General features: G+C 43.3%; 1 protein-coding gene across 4 annotated transcripts; it reads right to left on the minus strand.

Annotated features, from left to right (window-relative positions):
- Positions 1–42: 42 nt before the first annotated feature.
- On the minus strand, positions 43–14,343 carry LOC138945487 (histone-lysine N-methyltransferase SETD1B-like). 4 transcript variants are annotated; one of them, XM_070316918.1, is made up of 8 exons: positions 14,192–14,334; positions 11,956–12,150; positions 9,848–10,066; positions 8,688–8,880; positions 7,389–8,166; positions 6,527–6,689; positions 5,483–5,769; positions 43–4,985 (listed from the first exon to the last, which is right to left on the minus strand). In XM_070316918.1, the coding sequence occupies exons 2-8, from the start codon at positions 12,134–12,136 to the stop codon at positions 4,791–4,793; spliced, it is 2,016 nt and encodes a 671-aa protein (XP_070173019.1). In that variant the 5' UTR covers positions 12,137–12,150; positions 14,192–14,334; the 3' UTR covers positions 43–4,790. The 4 variants fall into 4 exon arrangements, with proteins under 4 accessions (XP_070173019.1, XP_070173020.1, XP_070173021.1 ...); XM_070316919.1 differs by lacking the exon at positions 14,192–14,334 and adding an exon at positions 14,067–14,183; XM_070316920.1 differs by lacking the exon at positions 11,956–12,150 and having other exon boundaries at positions 14,192–14,343.
- Between the last annotated feature and the right edge of the window lie 5,690 nt (positions 14,344–20,033).

Raw genomic sequence — 20,033 nt, forward strand, 5'->3', positions numbered from 1 at the left:
ACACACACACACACACATATTATATATATTAACATAATTCAATTTGTTTTATACATCTCTATTATCACTGTCAATATATAGCACAAAGCTGATTTCTGGACAACCTCTGTATTAAATTACGGTATGGCACAACGTTATGGCACAAAGATTGATTTTCGAAGAGAAAATTACGAACAAGTAACGATAAACAGAGCGAAAGAAGTGACAAAACAAAAATACAGGAACGTAGAAACTTCTCCTTTGTAATTGTTTTGCTGTCGTTGAGACAACGAGAGAAACTAAAAAACCAACACACGCACAAAAACAGCAACCAAACAAGTTATAAGAAGCAAATAATTAATTTTGAGTTAAGTATAACCCAAAATAAAACAACCCACACAAACTAAAACTAGGTCAAACCGGGAATCGTTCAGAAGGCAATATTTACGTTTATGTCTTCATTATTGTGAACTGAATTGTTCCATATGTTAATTACTGCATCAGGAAATACGATCACAGATCGTCAAGCGTGTTCAACAAACACGATAATGCTTAAACAGAAAATATTGCCCTGGACAAAATGAGGACTTCTGTCATCTGTTGAAAACACGACTGAGAAGGCCCTTGCAACAATGGCGGCAATCTGAATAAAAACGTTCGGTTTGAGCAAACCTTTTCTGAAAGAAATGAAAACAAATTCAAAAGCTGTTACATGTACACGGTCAAAGATCAGAATCAAGGTCAAGTAAAGCAAACTAAAACTATGATACGCACAATTGTGTTCAGTGAAGAAGCTCAGCGATGACACGTTCACCAATGCTACTACACGTACTGAGGACAATTGCAAATAAACACGAATAATGAGAAAACAAAAAGGGGAAAAAAAGACGTTCTGCATGATGCCTTTATAGCAATTTGGACAGCTAGCTGTATCTGTATATGGACTGGGTGGTCGAGTGGTAACGCACTTGCGCTCGGAAGCGAGAGGTTGCGAGTTCGACCCTGGGTCAGGGCGTTAGCAATTTTCTCCCCCCTTTCCCAACCTAGGTGGTGGGTTCAAGTGCTAGTCTTTCGGATGAGACGAAAAACCGAGGTCCCTTCGAGTACACTACATTGGGGTGTGCACGTTAAAGATCCCACGACTGATTGACAAAAGGGTCTTTCCTGGTAAAATTGTATAGGCATAGATAAAAATGTCCACCAAAATACCCGTGTGACTTGGAATAATAGGCCGTGAAAAGTAGGATATGCGCCGAAATGGCTGCGATCCGCTGGCCGATGTGAATGCGTGATGTATTGTGAAAAAAATTCCATCTCACACGGCATAAATAAATCCCTGCGCCTTGAATATGTGCGCGATATAAATTGCATAAAATTTTTTTTAAACAAATCCCTGCGCTTAGAACTGTACCCATGGAATACGCGCGATATAAGCCTCATATTGATTGATTGATTGATAGGCGGGAAGTGCGTAAATCTCCCAAGCCAAAATATCTGCCACAATGAAAAGACGAAACACTGACTTTACTCATGATGCACACACTGCTACTAAAAGAACATTATTTTACTAGGATCATTACATATGCTCCTTGCAGTTCAAAGTAATCACTGACAAAAAAAGGAATGGCGAACAACCACCCACTTTGGTCAAGAATGTGAATGGTTTCAAGATGACTGAAATAAAAACAAACATTCTCACAAAACATCTTTGGTTTAGACAGTGTTTATTCAAAAATTCATAGTTATTTGAACATGATACATGTTAAGGATCAACACCAAGCTCAAGCTTATAGTGGTGACCTTAACACCTTTAAACTCCACAATTCGGCTCCACCTTCCTTGACATGTAAACGATCGTGTAAATCACTATAGATCCGTCCAGGCTTTTACATGGGATGAGAGCACAGGGCCGGACTAGGCTAAGAGGAGGGGGGGGGGGTTAAGTTGCCAGTGGTGGTCCAGGGGGATGTTCCCCCTGGCGGCAGGGGCGGATCAGTTCATTTTATGGGGGGGGGGGGGGTTCAAAAGTATATTGTGAAGGTATGGGTGTGAAGGCGCGAAGCGCCGATCCGACGGCGCAAAGTGCCTAGCTTGCTAGGGGGGTCCGGGGCATGCCCCCCCGGAAAATTTTGAAAAAAAGGATGCAAAATGGTGCAATCTGGTGCATTCTGAGGATGATCATTACCAGTTTCAGGCAGCAGATTTTGTCACTGAATAATACCCCAAAAATTGAAACTCAATGTAAGATAAAGAAATGCATACCTCATTCAATATTTTTATTTTTTGGCTGGGGGGGGGGGGGGTCCGGAAACCCTAGAAACACCCCCCCCCCCCCTCCCCGTCGTCCGCCCCTTCAAGGGGCAGAGCCCCTATGGGGGTCAGGGGGCAAAGCCCCCTGAAGCTGATGGGTAGGTCATATTCTGAGATAGGAAAATGGTCGCTCCTTGCATGAAACGGCATAAAATAAGCAATAATAAAAAAAAATTAAATAAGTAAGGTACATGTTTAGGCTAGGGGGGGGGGGGGGTTGCGCAACCCCCATAACCCCCCCGGTAATCCGGCCCTGGAGCATTCTTCCACTTGGACACACACTAAAAACAAGTCGCGTGAGGCAAAAATACAACATTTAGTCAAGCTGTGGAACTCACAGAAGGAAACTGAACGCACTGCAGTTTTTCACATTGACCGTAGTCTGCCCCTCATGCAAAAGGCAGTGAAACTGACGAGCCTGTTTGGCGCGGTAGTGGTTGCGCTGTGCTGCATAGTACGCTTTTCTGTACCTCTCTTCGTTTTAACTTTCTGAGCGTGTTTTTAATCCAAACATATCATATCTATATGTTTTTGGAATCAGGAATCGACAAGGAATAAGGTGAATTTTTATATTTTTAATTTTCAGAGCTTGTTTTTAACCACTTGACTGCCTTAGGACGGGTATACCCGTCATGCGCTTGTGCAGCCGCAGCGCCTTAGGACGGGTAAACCCGTCTTCTCCATTCCGGGATTTTCCAGAAATGCTACGTCACTGCTGACACACAAATAGCAGGCAATGGCTTGGTAGGATACCTCATTCTCATGAATAAACATAAATGGTGACGCGGTTTTGCGTCTGAAGGCTATTTTCGGCCTTGGCGACAGGGTATGGGAGAGAAATCTCGACTCGTCAAAATGGCTAACGGTGACAGTCGACCGGACCCTAGTAGGGAAAAACAAAGCCGGACTGACGCTACAGGCGGTGCAAATGATTATGGATACTGACAGGGGAAGGGGGAGATCTTCTTTCGGACGATTCGTTGGAAACAGGTAGATGATAGTGATTATAATCCTTTCTTGGAGCAAGCAAAACAGCCACCTGTGTTTGATCCACAGGCACCGGAAGATGCGCCGGACTGATTTTTCAGAAGTTCATATTTAAACATCATTATAAGCCAAACTAATTATCATTTCCATGATTAGACACTAAAAACAGATTCTTGGTTCAATTTCCCTTAAAAATAACAGAAGTTTTACTTACCTACCTACTGCCAGTTTGGAGCTAGAATTTTTTGTGAATTATTACACCCCGAACTCCACATCAGCAAATAGGAATGAAAAATTAACCAGTGGTAAATATACAGTGGGTTCTGTGAACAATAACAAATCATATAATTGGGAAAGAATAAAACAGCGTTAAATTGTGCCCTTTTCTGAGATTTCAGTCAATGTGGACAGTCTGAGAATTCAATCAATGTGACAAAATCATTTTGTCACGCTTCAACCAAGATGATGAATGCTAGTTAATCCGAATATAACATATTTATATGTTTTTGGAATCAGAAAATGATGAAGAATAAGATGAACGTAAGTTTAGATCGTTTTATAAGAAAATTATTTTAATTACAATTTTCAGATTTTTAATGACCAAAGTCATTAATTATTTTTTAAGCCTCCAAGCTGAAATGCAATACCAAAGTCCGGGCTTCGTCGAAGATTGCTTGGCGAAAATTTCAATCAATTTTATTGAAAAATGAGAGTGTGACAGTGCCGCCTCAACTTTTACAAAAAGCCGGATATGACGTCATCAAAGACATTTATCCAAAAAATGAAAAAAAAATCTAGGGATATCATACCCAGGAACTTTCATGTAAAATTTCATAAAGATCGGTCCAGTAGTTTACTCTGAATCGCTCCACACACACACACACACACACACACACACACACACACACACACACACACACACACACACACACACACACACACACACACACACACACACACACACACACACACACACACACAATGTAGGTGTCAGTTACAACATCAATTTTTTTTAAACTTAATCCTACTGGGCGACAGAGATCAGCTAGGTTTTGGCGTGTGTCCAAGTCGCGGGGTTCGCTAATTTCAAGTAAAACCCTGACTGGATATACCGTGATTTGTCCGATGGTTTACACAAAAAGGAAGATATCTGTAAACAGAATCATAAACTGGATGTAAACAAAGCTTGGTTTCATTCACTCTGGAATGAGTGGTTTAATAAGTTTAGCTTGAAGCCAAGCAGCTTGAACGTCAAAGCCAGGTAAAGTTTGCTTGGCCTTGGCGTTTAAGTTGCGAGTCAAGTTGTTCGATTGCTCGTAGAGCTTTTCGGAGCAATAATAATTGAACTAATTCAAATACAACTCAATACAATACAATACAATACAATACAATACAATACAGTACAATACTATTTTACCATCTCTGTTACAAAAATTCATGTTGTTGATGACAACACGACAATTCACACAGACATTACACAGCCATAAAAGTTGCCACTTGTGCAACGCCCACATTCAAAAACTGGGTTCCAGGATGCGCACGACGCTTGGATGATCAATTCTGAAACCAACCGTGCCGTCTGCAAAGGTATGGACCAGGGCATTCTGTAGGCAGATGAAGTTGTTCTTCTTCAGCTGATTGTAGCGAAAGTGAGGAAAGGGAAACTCTTCGTGATAAAAGATGACGTACATATCCTTTCCTGTGATATCCTGAAACAAAAGATCAGACACGCTAGAAAATGTACTCCAACGCTGCTGATTTCTGTCACTGATCTCGTAGTAATAATAGCCAAAATCCATGACATTATCCGGAAAGAATGCGCAACACCCAGTTTCTGTCTTGTCATAAAAAAACCACCCAGAAACACACAGAAAAGAAGAAGAAAAAAAGAAAATGCTTCATTTCCTCCATTTTGTTTACATTTCTTAAATTCAAACCATTCATTCTTCTGAAATTTTGATTAACTTATCCATGTATAATTATGCATTTTAATCGCTGCCTTTATTGTTGTCCCATGAGTGATGCGATGTGGTGCTATGAGACTATTTTCCATCTTTATGTTAACATGAAAATGGACATTATAAAATGTTCTGATTTTATCTGAACCTTGGACTGAATTCGACCTTCAAAATAGCGTTTAACACGACCGCCACTCACAATCAATTCAGCGCGAAACACAGACATCTGATCATACTCGCACACTCACATGAATACTCCAGGCGTGTCTGAAGGGGTGGTAGTAGGGGGTCGTCAGCCGCGCAATCGCCACCACCCCTTCCGTCCCCAGCCACGGCAGGAAGGGAGCGAAGGGCATGCCCACCAAATCCCTCTCAAGGTCATCGAACTTGTCAATAACGCGGTGCCATGGAAACATGCGCGACGCCCTTGACCTTGCCTCAGGCCACGTGACGTGGGGGACAGTGTATGGGCTTTCTGGCGTCATTGTGGTGAGCTCGTTGTCTGAAAGTCTCTCTGCCTCCTTCCCCTCAAATTCTGCACACAGTAACATCATGGGTATAAGGTCTGTAAAACTGGTTGTAAATTTAGTTAACCCTTAAACCCTTACTTATTCTCCATACAGCCCAAAATGTTTAACACCTTTCAATATTCACGAAATCAGGTGAGTGATTGGCTGCAGCATTGTCCTTTGAGCTCCCGCAAAGCCACCCCCCACCCCCACGCCCACCATAAAAAAAAGCAATGTTTCCGATGTCCAGACCCACCCTAATTTTTCTCTCGACCCAAAACATTTTTTTGTTTTACCCTCAATAAACAAAATAATCAAAACACGAAGAACAAAAATTGAAAGTTTCCCATCTCCGACATCAAGGCGCAGGGGCGGATCTGGGGGGGTGCAATGGGTGCAATTGCACCCCTCCCCCCCCCCAGCGGGACAAAAAAAAAAAAAAAGAAGAAAAATGTATCACCTGAAAATAGCACTTTACACGCTCAGATTGCACCAGATTGCACAATTTTGCTTCCTTTTTAAAACAAAATTCCGGGGGGGGCATGCCCCCGGACCCCCCTAGCATGCTCGGCGCTTCGCGCCATCGGTTCGGCGCTTCGCGCCATCGGTTCGGCGCTTCGCGCCTTCGCTGATAAGATACAAAACAAAACAAAAAAGAACTTTGCACCCCCCCCCTTTCAAAACCCAGATCCGCCCCTGAAGGCGACAGAGATCGCATCTTTTCCAGCAAATAAAAAAGCTTTTTTAGTTTTAGCCTATGAGATGGAAGGGGCCCATTCCTACCTCGGTCCTCCAGTGTCCGAAAGCCCGTGGTGGTGAGAATGTCGATGGCGATACACGAGGTCTTGTGCACCACCCAGTCCAAACGCTGACACTTACGCGAACAGTACGTCACGTCCAGACATCGACTGCACTTGTTGCACGGGCTTGTCTTCGTCTTGCACGTCTGCAACATTCATATTATGCTGTTATTATTGCCCAGGCTAGTCTTCGTCCTGAGGCGGTCCCTTGATTGAGCATGAAGTCGACTTAGCAAAGTCTTTGTGTTTTAAACCGAAAACTCAGTGCTTAAGCTTCGTGCGGCCAGCTTCGCGAAGTATACTTTGTGTAGTCGACTTGGCCCAGTTAAGGACAGGCTTTAAACGTCTGCAACATACACATTATGCTGTCATTATTTCCCAGGCTAGTCTTCTACAGTAGAGCAATTTAAGTTTTACGCCCTAATGACAAAGCCATTAGGAGCATGTCACCCCGGGTGTTACCCCGACTTTATATGAGATACCCAGTTGTATGCATGTTTGGTCAAAATAGCCACCTGCACTTATGGCAGAATGACTGAGTTGTTTTACGTGCCACTGTGGCGACATGTGGGTGGGACATGGATGATGTCTCTGAGTCTTCACATAAAGTTGACCCGTGTCCGTGTCGGCGTGGATTCGGAGCCCGACCCAAGGAGCACAAGTTCAGTGCTCTACCACCCGATCTACCCGGGCCCTCAATCAATCAATCAATCAATCAATCAATCAATCAATCAATCAATCCATCGATCAATCAATCAATCAATCAACCAACCAACCAACCAATGAATAAATGAATCAATCAATGAATCAATCAATGAATCAATGAATCAATCAATCCATCTAACCTTACAAGGTACGGGCACCTCATCACCCAAGGCAGCAGGACCAGGGGCAGTGGGGGCGAGGGTCTCCCCTGCTGGGTTCATGTATTGAGCGTACTCCACGTTGATCTTGATCTCCTCCGCTTCCATCGCTTCTTCGCCACAGCCTAGGCCTTCTCCGCGTTGAGTGTTGCCTCTGCCTTCTGATCCAGCTTTCTCTCTTCCAGGTATGGTCTTCTCTTTCTGCCTTCCTGTGGCTGTTGGAGTCCCGCGGTATTCTACAGTGGTGGCTTCATATTCTTCCACAAGAGTGCCGCCTGGTGGGCTTTCGCCTCTTGCCTGCTGGGATGTCGATCGTTCCTCGCCAGGGAATCCTTCTGTGGACTCCTGGTAATCCATCTCCGCTTCGTAGCCATCTCCCTCGGCTTGCTTTTCTCTGACGTTGTTGGATCTGTTAAATCCCGAGTGGTCGTCTGCAGTGGTTTCTGCTGCAGGTTCTTCACTTGGCCTCTGGGCACCTTGGTTCTCGTCCTCCGAGCTCTCAAAGGCGTCGTCTTCGCTGCCGCTCTGCAGCTGCATTTCTGACGTGGAGACTGCTTCATCGTACTCCCCTACCTCTTCGTCAAAGTAAGGGCGACTCGACAAGGACTCTGCAGGCGCCTTGCTTGTAGACTGATCCCCTCTGTAGTTTTCGTTTCTGTCACGGCGTTCTTGAGTGCCCTCATGAGACCTGGAAGCGACCATGTCGTCTGCTTTGAAGTGTCCCCGCGCGTCGCCAGGCGGAGAGGCGGCAAACCCGTTCCTGGACGAGTCAAGGGAAATTATAGTGTATATAAATACATGGCTAGATATATAGTATTGCTTGATACATGGGAAGTGACGGAGTGAGACAGGACAAGAACACACAAAAAACGTAACATCCAAGAAATACAAGTTTCAAGCAATCTGAATTTCGTCTCTTCGTTGCATTCTCCATGATACGATGCTATGGAAACAATTCTTATTCTCTGAATGGTTAATGGTCTGTGCAAGACATGGTGTAAATATATTCTTACAATTTATTTTTATCTGAACGAGTCTGTTAATGTTGCTACAAAAAACCGAATTCTTCAACTTTAAATGGTTAATAAATGGTCTGCGCAAGTTATATCATTATGCTAGATACACATGTATATTCTTACAAATCCTTACCTGAACGAATGTGATGATGTTGCTATAATAAACATATTCTTCTAATCTGAATGGTCATAGGCCTGCGCACGACTTGTATTGCTAGTTAGGGTACATGTATTTTCTTAAAAAATAAAATAAATAAGTACTTACGTCGACGAGTGAGACGATGATGTTTCAGACAGTGGGTTGTCACGGCGTGCCTTTTTCCTTTGTGTCTCGTCAGATGTCTTTGGCTCTCTCTGAGCCCCTAAGCCATCTCCGGAGGATCCACTGGGAGGTTTTGCATCAACTGCTGCGTCCCCTTTCTTGGCCCTGGTGGCGCCACCGTTCGATTTGCTAGCGCCTTCAAATAAAACACAAGTGAAAAAGTAAATATTGGTTCAGCTACTTTTGAAGGTACTATAATCACACTGTGGACCCTTTCTGAAGCATCTGACTGAGCCGGTGTCACGAACTGAAAACTCTGCCTGAACAATCCTTCTCATTGCGGTCAATGCGCATGCGCTAAAATGGGGAGATTAATCAGGTCGTGAACAACCTAACCCTAACCCTTACCCTAATCCTAATCCTAATCCTAACCCATGGTTCATTTGGTCAAAGGGTCGCATTTTTTAAGTCCAAGATTGGCGCATGCGCATTGACCGCAATGAAAAGGATTGTTCAGCAGAGTTTTCAGTTCGTGACATCGGTTAGTACGTCTCTTTTGGGCCACCTCAACAGTAAAACAAAAATGGTGGTTGATATCTATAATAAAAACCGATTGTCGCAAAAACGACCAGCATGCTTTGGGAAAAGACACAGAAGTAGATGCACAACATTGTTTGCCTTACCGTTCACGTCACTATACCGTTTTTACCTAGGACGTTTGTGCTTATGCTGTTTTTTGGCTTCAAATGGGGAAACATGTCACTATTTCTAGCTTTTTCAGGCATTATCTTCCCGGTCGTTCATAATGTCTTACAAATTAGTACACTACACGTAGTTGAAAGTGCAGCCACTGCGGTTTTATCGATGAAGCTTACGACGAAATAAGTAAAGGGTTTTGGAGAAATATGTAAAAAGAGAACAAAACCCACTGAAAATTCAGGACGTGCCGTCTGAAGTGTAGCGAACGTGCCATCTTCAAAAACGAGAAGGTACATGTGAGAAACACACACACACACACACACACACACACACACACACACACACACACACACACACACACACACACACACACACACACACACACACACACATACACACTCTCTCTCTCATTTTTCGAGTCAGAGTTTACAGCCTCCCTTGCCATCATTTTAACCTTTACCCACCAGGTTTGTCATTCGGCAGAGATCTTTTCTGCTGTGACGTCATCGCCTGTGACGCGGCACTAGCTGGACTCTTGGCACATATGACCCTGTGACGCGGCCAATGCAGTTTCTGACAGTCACGCGAGCAGTAACGTATCATCAGACACCCGGTGCATCGTTTTAGCCCCGCCTCCTTTTTTCCACACTGTCCGCACACTTGAGTCATGCTGCCTGGCTGATCTGGAGGGCAAAGAAATAAAATAAAATAAAATGTATATTTTAACAAATAATTTAAATAATAAATAAATATATACAAAATACAAAATACATAAATACATAAATGAATGAATAAATACATAAATACCTACAGATAAAAAAACAATTAAAATAAATACAAACAATCAACAAAGTCTTGGCATCACTGGGTAATGTCCACTTTTCTTTGTCCATTCTATAACTCTTTGCTTGGCATAAAGATCTAACAAAGGAACGGCAAGGAGTGATTGACATCGATGACTTCAAGTTTTAGAAGGCTTAGCATGGGTTATGATCTCTCAGTGTACCATTAATTTTGTCCCTTGGTGCATACATTACTTCTTCAAGTTCTTCTGCTCAGTGTACCATTACTTCTGCCTCTTAGTGTACCATAACTTCTGCCCCTCGGTATACCACTGGGCCGGGATGTAGCTCAGTCGGTTGCGCGCTGGATTTGTATCCAGTTGGCCGCTGTCAGCGTGAGTTCGTCCCCACGTTCGGCGAGAGATTTATTTCTCAGAGTCAACTTTGTGTGCAGACTCTCCTCGGTGTCCGAACACCCCCGTGTGTACACGCAAGCACAAGACCAAGTGCGCACGAAAAAGATCCTGTAATCCATGTCAGAGCGGTTCGGTGGGTTATATAGAAACACGAAAATACCCAGCATGCTTCCTCCGAAAACGGCGTATGGCTGCCTAAATGGCGGGGTAAAAAACGGTCATACACGTAAAATTCCACTCGTGCAAAAAACACGAGTGAACGTGGGAGTTTCAGCCCACGAACGCAGCAGAAGAAGAAGAAGGTATACCACTACTTCTGCTTCTCAGTGTACCATAGAGTATCATTACTTCTGCTTGTCAGTGTAGAATATTAGCCCATCGGTGTACCATTACTTACGTCTCTCCGTCTCGCACCATTCTATGTACCTCTTAGTGAACGATTACTTCCGTCACTCAGTGTACCATTACTTCTGGCTCTTAGTGCACCAATAGTTTTGCGTCGAAGTACACCCAAACCCATGCAATACATTTTCTTTCATCTAAACTGTCAACGGGATTTTAAATTTCATTAGTTAGAGTCGTCACATACACCATCTTCATTCTCGATCCATCGCAATCACCTTCCTCGCCAGCAAGTTGCTCTAACCGGCACGGTTGGCCTATAGTGGTAAGGCGTCCGCCCCGTGATCGGGAGGTCGTGGGTTCGAACCCCGGCCGGGTCATACCTAAGACTTTAAAATTGGCAATCTAGTGGCTGCTCCGCCTGGCATCTGGCATTATGGGGTTAGTGCTAGGACTGGTTGGTCCGGTGTCAGAATAATGTGACTGGGTGAGACATGAAGCCTGTGCTGCGACTTCTGTCTTGTGTGTGGCGCACGTTATATGTCAAAGCAGCACCCGCCCTGATATGGCCCTTCGTGGTCGGCTGGGCGTTAAGCAAACAAACAAACAAAAAAGCAAGTTGCTCAAGCAGCCATGCAAAAAAACTTCTTCAAAAAACAAGAACAGGAACAACAACAAAAGCTGCGTTTTGGGCTGGTTGCCGCAAACATGCACGCCCCTTTTCCCAATACAGCATTGCCTTCTTCCTCGGGGGAAACAAAAAGGGTCGGGATGGGGGTCTAGATGGAGATGACAGAACGCGAACGATAGCGAGCGTGGAGGAGGAGGTAAGCTTTGTTGAGATATTTCTGAAATTCAGTTGTAGCCTGGGCAGTAAGACCGCTATATTTAAGTACATGTACTTCAATAAAACTGTTGGATTTTGTAGCTGCTTTTTTTCCAATCACTGAAATTAACTTCTTTCAAGATGGCACAGAAGTGGTGCCATACACAGATCAGTCCATGTTAGAATCATTCGCACATTTCACTAACCTGACGTACTCTCCACTGATGACGTGGATGCTGACGTAGTAGTACTTTTACGACACGAGACCTTGTGACGCAACCAGTCACGTGCTTGGCAGTCACGTGAGCAGTATCGTGTGGCCAGACATCCCGTACAGCGACGCAGCCCCTCCCCACGTTTTCCGCACTGACCGCACTCTTGAGACATGATGTATGGGCAGCCTGTCGTGACAAAATCATTTTCGATACTTTGTTGTCACATCGCTGGAAAATGTGGGTCGCTTCCTCCCGGTGGAAAGCTAGCAGCAACAGAGTCGCAGTACTCAGGTGTGTGCGTGTTTAGGCCGGCCGGGCCGGTGTAACAGCTACCGTACCTGCACTTATGGTGACACGGGGGTGGATACATGGATACCGTCTCTGAGTCCGACTGCACATACAGCTGACCCGTGTCCCGGTGTCACGAACTGAACACTCTGCCTGAACAATCCCTCTCAATGTAGTCAATGCGCATCCGCTAACATGGGGAGATTAATCAGGTCATGAACAACCTAACCTTATAACCCTATAACCCTTACCCTAGCCCTAACCCTAACCCTAACCCATGCGGTTCGTTCGGTCAAAGGGTCGCATTTTTTAAGTCCAAGATTGGCGCGTGCATTGTATTTAGGCAAATGGTTCTGAAATGTTCAAAGCAATCCACCTGGTCATTGTGAAAGATAGCGCTGCTTGTTGTTAAACTCCACAAAAATGACACAAAAAGGTAGAGAAAGTGTGAATTTAATGACACGTGTAATACTTTTTTTTAGGTAGGTGCAAACAGCTAGTGTCGCAATCTATTTGGGGGGGGTCGAATTTATCATATTCAAAATTTAGCTATAGTAAGGTGTGCTGGCACTCCAAATGACCACAGGCACACGACACTGGTTTAAAAAAAGAAGGGTCGAACCCGACCGAGGTCAATGTGACCGTTTTAATCTCCCAAGCTGCTTTTATGCTCAAATCAGTGCCAGATGCCTTTGGTACAAGATTACAGGTAGCCTATATTTCTGTTTGGCCCGTAAACACCTATACATGTACTTACGAGACAGCACCAGGCACAGACACAAGAAAAGTCAATCGAGTGTGTGCGCGCCGCCAGACTGTATTGTTACACTCCCGGTATAGGGGTGTGTATAGGTTTCGGTCCATGTGTTTGTTTGTTTGTTTGTTTGTTTGTGTGTTCGCATATAGATCTCAAGAATGAACGGACCGATCGTCACCAAACTTGGTGAACAGGTTCTATACATTCCTGAGACGGTCCTTGCAAAAATTGGGACCAGTCAAACACACGGTTAGGGAGTTATTGGTGGATTAAAATTATACAAGGACTTATAGAGGGACATCTTAATGGTCAAAGGGAAATAACCATTCTCACTCAGTCACTGCCACCAACTGAGAAGGTTATTTCCCTTTCCTCGGAGGAATTTCTTGTTATCGATTGGAACCAACTTGACTGAGTATTCGCTAAGATATGTCTTGTTCATAAAGGTTGTTCTAAATAACAATAATCTCTCGCGCCGATAAACATGTTTGTCAATATTTAGGTTATGTTCAACATTACTGACTTATAGAATTGCATAGTCTACATAAGGCCATGCATGATCAACGTAGTAACAAACCTAAATCACTATGTTTCAGAACCCATAATATATGCCTAGTTAGTAAAGAAACAGCAGACGAGGCGCGGGGGAGGAGGAAACGGGGAAGGGGGGTATCAAGCTCAGAACCACGTTCATGCGCAAAGCAGTATTTATACATGCATCAGAGTTACGGCGGCAACAATTAAGAAAGCGTTTTTGTGTGTGCGCACACATAGCGGCGACACACACACACACACACACACACACTGGCACACACACTCACACTGGCACACACACACACACACCGTTGTACACACACACACAAACACACACACACACACACACACACACCGGCACGACACATCAGATTGATAAAAAGGCCGAGTGTGACAAACACATCGGCACACCCACACACACACACAAGCACACACTGCGGGCACACTGCGGACACACACACACACACACACACACACATCATACGGCTTGACGGCACACACTGCAATAATACAGGACACTTACCTCGATTATGCAAATAAATTCATCACATTTTAACTGTCTACAAATCAATCATCAGTATGGTGTTTTCTTCCACAGGAGACACACACTTCTCTCTTTGTCTCTAATTTCACACACTTACAACGTACCAGTCAAGCTTTCCACAAAACAACGCTTGTTTGAAGCTTATTTCACCCGACAAAACAGGTCGTATGCTCAATGTTCCAACAAGCTCTTAGACATTCAGTGCACAGACCTCGCAACAAACACTGCGCGAAAATACTCGACGCAAACTACTTTATTTCCTCTGCAGGCATCAAAACAATTCGAACGCCAGCCGAGAATTTTCCAGGCGAAGCAAGATCCGTCTAGCGAAAACCCCGTTTCCTATGATTAGAACCAAGAGCAATAACTCCGCCAAGCAGTGTGTTTTGTGTGTCACGTCGATGGCAACTTGCGTATCTTTATACTTTCTTGCTAAAGCAACTTGTAATGGGAATCGTCTATGTCATCGGGTTGTAAACTTCAAATTGTTAGCCTTGTTTTGAAGGGGAAATTGCACTGTCTCTTAATTCTAATTAAAACAAATATGGAGGTTCAAGTTTGTAGCATTTTATTGAAAGGAAATAGGCTGGGACATACGATCGATAAAAAGGCGGAGTGTTCGGGAAAAGAAGAAGGCGGCGCTGGTCAGAATTGTGTCATTTCTACAGGCGCCAAAAATGTGTTAACATATTTATCCCGTATGTGTCACGTGCGCGTGTGTGTGTGTGTGTCAGTGTGGGTGTGTGTGTGTGTGTGTGTGTCAGTGTGGGTGTGTGTGTGTGTCAGTGTGTGTGTTTGTGTGTGTGTGTCAGTGTGTGTGTGTCAGTGTGTGCCGGTTTGTGTGTGTGTGTGTCAGTGTGTGTGTGTGTGTGTCAGTATGTGTGTGTGTCAGTGTGTGTCACAGTGTGTGTGTGTGTCAGTGTGTGTGTGTGTGCACGGTGTTAGTGTGTGTGTGTGTGTGTGTGTGTGTGTGTGTCTGTGTGTGTGTGCGTGTGTCAGTGTGTGTGTGTCAGTGTGTGTGTAAGTGTGTGTTTGTGTGTCAGTGTGTGTGTGTGTGTCAGTGTGTGTGTGTCAGTGTGTGTGTCGAGACCCGTGTGTGTCAGTGTGTGTGTGTGTGTGTGTGTGTGTGTGTGTGTGTGTGTGTGTGTTAGTGTCAGGGACGTAGCACCCGGTAGGGCATGTAGGGCGACCGCCCGACCACTTTTTCCGTAAAAAAAAAAAAAAAAGAGAGAGAGAGAGAGAGAGAGAAGAGAGAGAGAGAGAGAGAGAGAGAGAGAGAGAGAGAGAGAGAGAGAGAGAGAGAGAGAGAGAGAGAGAGAGAGATCTACCAACAGAACACCCCACGTAGTATTCACGCGATGGCATAAGGTCGGTTTTTTGGTTGGTTTTTTTGTGTGTGTTAGTCTTGGTCAACTGCTGGAATAGGATGACGTCTTATTTTGACGAGAACGTCACACGTGACGAGTTCCGTCAGGCCATAAAAGTATTGGCGCCAATTTAGTGAAAATTGCTTCTTCGTCCGTCTGCTCCCATGAGAAACAATGGAGGTAAGAAATGTTTTGTATATTCTGTGTGTGAAGCTGGGGTCAGACTGAGGGGTGAGTGATTGTGTGTCAACCGTAAGTACGCCATAACAATTGAGTAACACAGTAACTTGTGGGGTTAACAGTGTCACATGAAACAACATGTAGAGAGAGAATTGAACAATGGACACAAGTGTGCATCCTGGTTGTGATGGATCGAAAACGCGCTAAAAATATTCTGACAAATCCCTCTATTTTTCAGTCATCACTCAGGCTGCCAATGTTGATGGCTGGACGGATCAATAAATTGCTTGTTTAGAAGTAAACCAGTTTGTCAATCCTTGCTTTTTAACACACTAGACAATAATGAAGACGAAAGTCATTTGAAGTAAGTGCTCATCACATTCAACGTATCGGAATTTAGATATAAATGTAAGTCGATTGATAATCACTGATACATTCACCAGCCCGTTGTTTGGTGGAGGATGGAAAGATGATTAGATGGAACTGAGCTCAGAAGGCACGAAATCGCATCATGTTTTCTTTCTTTTTTAGACCATTACAAGGGGACGGGAAGGGGGGGGGGGGGCGGTAGTGTAAGCCCCATATTTCCTTAGCTGTCTCAGCATTTTGTCTTCCATTTTTTTCCGCCCTACCACTTTTATTAAGTGTGCTACGTCCCTGGTTAGTGTGTTAGTGTGTGTGTGTGTGTGTGTGTGTGTGTGTGTATGCCCGTGTGTGTGTGGAATATACCGTCCCATCTGTGCCGGCTTCGAACCTGGAACTTGTGACCTAGCACATGGAAGGCTGATCGACGTCCATAACACTCTGCTGTATTTCGCTCATCTAGTGGCATAGGTAATAGCTAACAAATAACAAACAAACAAACCAAAAATATCAAATTGTAGTCCGACGGTTTTCTGGAACATAAACTTTACGCCAGTCGTGTACTAATTCTAATTTGAAGCTTACCACCTGTTATTTGGTTTCCGAGGCTGCTTTGACATTAAAGTCACGGCGTGTGTGCAACGGTGTATGTCACTGTGTTTGAGTGTGTGTTGCGATTCCAAAAAACTACTGGACAGACCTGCATGAAGCTTAATATTCTTGCATTAAGTACATGTACTTGCAGAATACATCCCCAGACATTGTTTTTCTGTTGTTGATAAATGTATTTGATAACTTCAAATCCGGCTATTCGACCCCAGTTGGCAATGAAATTAATAGAAACCTTGGTCAAGCTTAAATTTGAAGCATAAAAATTTAAAAAATGAGTTTAAATTGTTAGTATTGGATTCAAAAGTGATTGCATTGTGTTCCTTATCATATCCTGAGTCCATAAATAAATAGGCATGTTTACTCCAAAATTGTGCTCACAGTTAAAGGTACACTCAGCTTCACGTAAACCATCCGTTTCTGGTCACAGACACTGTCAGGCTTTTACACACAGTACAAACACCCTTTCGTTTAAACACTCACCGCTTGAAAACATTCTAGGTGCCCTCCGTAAAGAGCGAGCATTTTTCAAAGAATGTATTTTTGCGTGGCCAGCCGGATTGTCTGGTACCACAATCGGACGCCTCGTTTTGGCGCTAGAACTAACTTTTAAAATCTAAATAATAAATTGACAGCTTGTAACACATCAAGACAAGATCAGTACAACTCAAAGTTTTGAAAGTTTAAAAAAAGGGAGCCCGGAAGCAAGCAAAGCAAGGTCGTGTTTCGGCCAAGCAGACGAATTTACTGCATATAGCTTAAAGGGTTACGCGGCATCTGAGTCTACCTTTGATTTTTTTTTTATTGACACATCTGATTACTAAAAGTTTTACAGTAGTAAAAGCATTCTCTGTACCACAATCAAAAAAGAAATACTCATTCCATAAAGACTGCTGAACACCATGCATTTTTCATGTAACCACCGTTTTGCCCACAATTCGCACAAAATTGCTAAAATAAGGGCCTGAAAGCAACACAAAAAAAACTAAAATGGTAACCCTATTCTTTTTTTACATTAAATGAATGTGAATAGTGTCTATATCTTGCCCAGAAAATATTAGAGCACTCGCATATTCCTTATAATACCTATGATTTTTATTCCCAAAAGTAGGGGGTAGGGGTATAAAAGATGCTGCCACTCGAAAAAAAGCACGTTGACCTACAGTTTTCTTGTGTTTATTTTGAAGGTAAGATATCAAATATCCTGCTGCAAGAAAATCAGAGTGCTGTCATATTTTATTTTGTCATTATGGTTGTTTGAACAACAAGATTCGCTGATTTTTGTAATTATTTCAACACAGGATGTCGTTATCGGTTTGAGTTTACTTTAATTTTTTGTGTCAATTGACATATTTTGTTACTAAAAAGCATATTCTACCTACCACAATACAAAAAAAGTACCCATTCACTAATGACTGCTGAACACCATGCATATCATATAACCACTGTTTTGGTCAAAATGTTCAGAAACTGCCGAAAAGAGGGCCTCATAGCAAAAAAACTAAAACGTTGACCCTACTTTTTTTTTACACTAAATTAATTGGGATGGTGTCTATATCTTGCCCAGAAAATATTAGAGCACTGTCATATTTTTGGTCAAATGCCGCGTATCCCTTTAATTGCTTCTTTGAAGCCAACCGCTGCCGATAATTTCGTGTGACTCGCAGTCGTTTGTTGCATTTTAGATTCAGAGGTTCACAATAACGTCCTATTGCAGATACAGCGAGTCGCATTGAAATCACAAACTGACGACGAAATTGTGAGAGAAAAAAAGGAAAGTATGTGACACGGGTCCACGATGGCTCAGGGGTAAAATAAACCACGAAATCTGGTGTGTGGTTTACGCAAGCTAAATAGCCAATGCTATTGCAAGTGTGTTCCATAAGGTTAGAACTGCTCTTTTCGCGATAAGATTTGAATCGTTCTGTAAACTATTTGAGACAGACTGGGGCTTTTATAGCTTGAAAATAGGTTATATAGGTATGCGTTTGCATGCTTCGCGGAGTTGAGCGTGACCCGTTTCGGTCTTCGGGTTTGGGCAAGCCAAGCCTTTCTACATCGGTACATGTAGTCTCTGTGACGGACTGGTTTCCAGAGTTGATTCTTTACTTCAGGTCAGACCGACATATTGACAAACATGTTGTGATATCGCTTCACACAACAACTTGTTGTTTCCTCGGGAGACTGAGGCGGAAGAAAATTGCAGGAACATAATTATCAGTGTCATTGCCATTGTCAAGTTCGCATGTTTACCACTGTTTCCTGACATTGAAATAGTGCGTTGACACAATATACTGCGTTGTTTCTCCGTGTATATGATAACCCAGAATGTTCCTAGCACTATCTTTGTGTGGGTGTTAATCAACACAGATTGTGCTTTTGTGGTTGTACAGAAAATAGTTCGTGTGTTCTTGTTCTATTTCTGGTTTGTTATGCAGATAGAAGCGTTTGCTGAAAAACGAGGTTGAAAAAGAGGGATACAATCATGTACAGAATTCTGTACAGCAAACGCTACCCGAAACCCCTCCTATACTGCGTGTATGCCTTGAGAGCTTCAGTCAACGCTTGGATTTTGCTGTGATAACATTGGTGTGCTCTCTCGGAGCTGATCATATTTTATCTTCAAGAGAGATCAAGGGGAAAAAATAAAGGCCTCGGTGGAGATTCGAACTCGGTACCTCGAGATTTCGGGGCTGATGTCCAAACCACAAGGCTACTGCGCCAATTGTGACAAAGACGGAAAAACATTCATATGAAATCATTTTATGTTATTCTTGAAGCAGCATGATTTATACCTCTATCCGCCCACTGTTCAGAAGTGAATACATGTATAACTATTTCTTAGATATCTGTTTTCAACTGTACAGAGCTTTGGAGATTTATGTTTGCAATTACTGTTCTTGTCATTTTTCTTGCATGTTGTAAATAGAGATATTGCAGCTATTTGCATGGCGCGAATGGTGTGTAGCATGACGGTGTAAACATGGACTGCGATTCCGTGAAACATGTTTGCAAATAAAGGCAAATTTTAATGGAAACTTTTACGTTTTTGCAACGCATAAATGGTAATTCAAGCGTAGAATGATATAAAATTATCTTTTTTTTTTTTATCTTTGACAACACTGGTGGAGTGGCCTAGCGGTTAAGACATCGGCCACGACATTTCGAGGCCCCGAGGCCTTGAGTTCGAATCTCTGCCAAGTCGTTTATTTTTTCTGCTGGATCCTTCTCGACAAATATGCTGAGCTCTGAGAGAGCAAACCGGATGTTACCACTGCAAAATTCAGGCGTTGACTGAAGTCGCGCTACCCCAAAAGTCAAGGGATTTCGTTTTTACATTTAGTCAATTTTTGACTAAATGTTTTAACATAGAGGGGGAATCGAAACGAGGGTCGTGGTGTATATGTGTGTGTGTGTGTGTATGTGT

This window comes from Littorina saxatilis, linkage group LG13 (genome assembly GCF_037325665.1).
Source record: "Littorina saxatilis isolate snail1 linkage group LG13, US_GU_Lsax_2.0, whole genome shotgun sequence".
NCBI lineage: Eukaryota > Metazoa > Mollusca > Gastropoda > Littorinimorpha > Littorinidae > Littorina > Littorina saxatilis.

Excerpts from the sequence above, each read along its gene's own strand:
- LOC138945487 (XM_070316918.1), bottom strand. The coding sequence starts at position 12,136 with ATGTCTCAAGAGTGCGGTCAGTGCGGAAAACGTGGGGAGGGGCTGCGT. Across the intron at positions 6,690-7,388 it reads AGGTGCCCGTACCTTGTAAG|ACGTGCAAGACGAAGACAAG; the intron begins GTTAGATGGATT and ends TGAATGTTGCAG. Across the intron at positions 4,986-5,482 it reads GACACGCCTGGAGTATTCAT|GATATCACAGGAAAGGATAT; the intron begins GTGAGTGTGCGA and ends CTTTTGTTTCAG.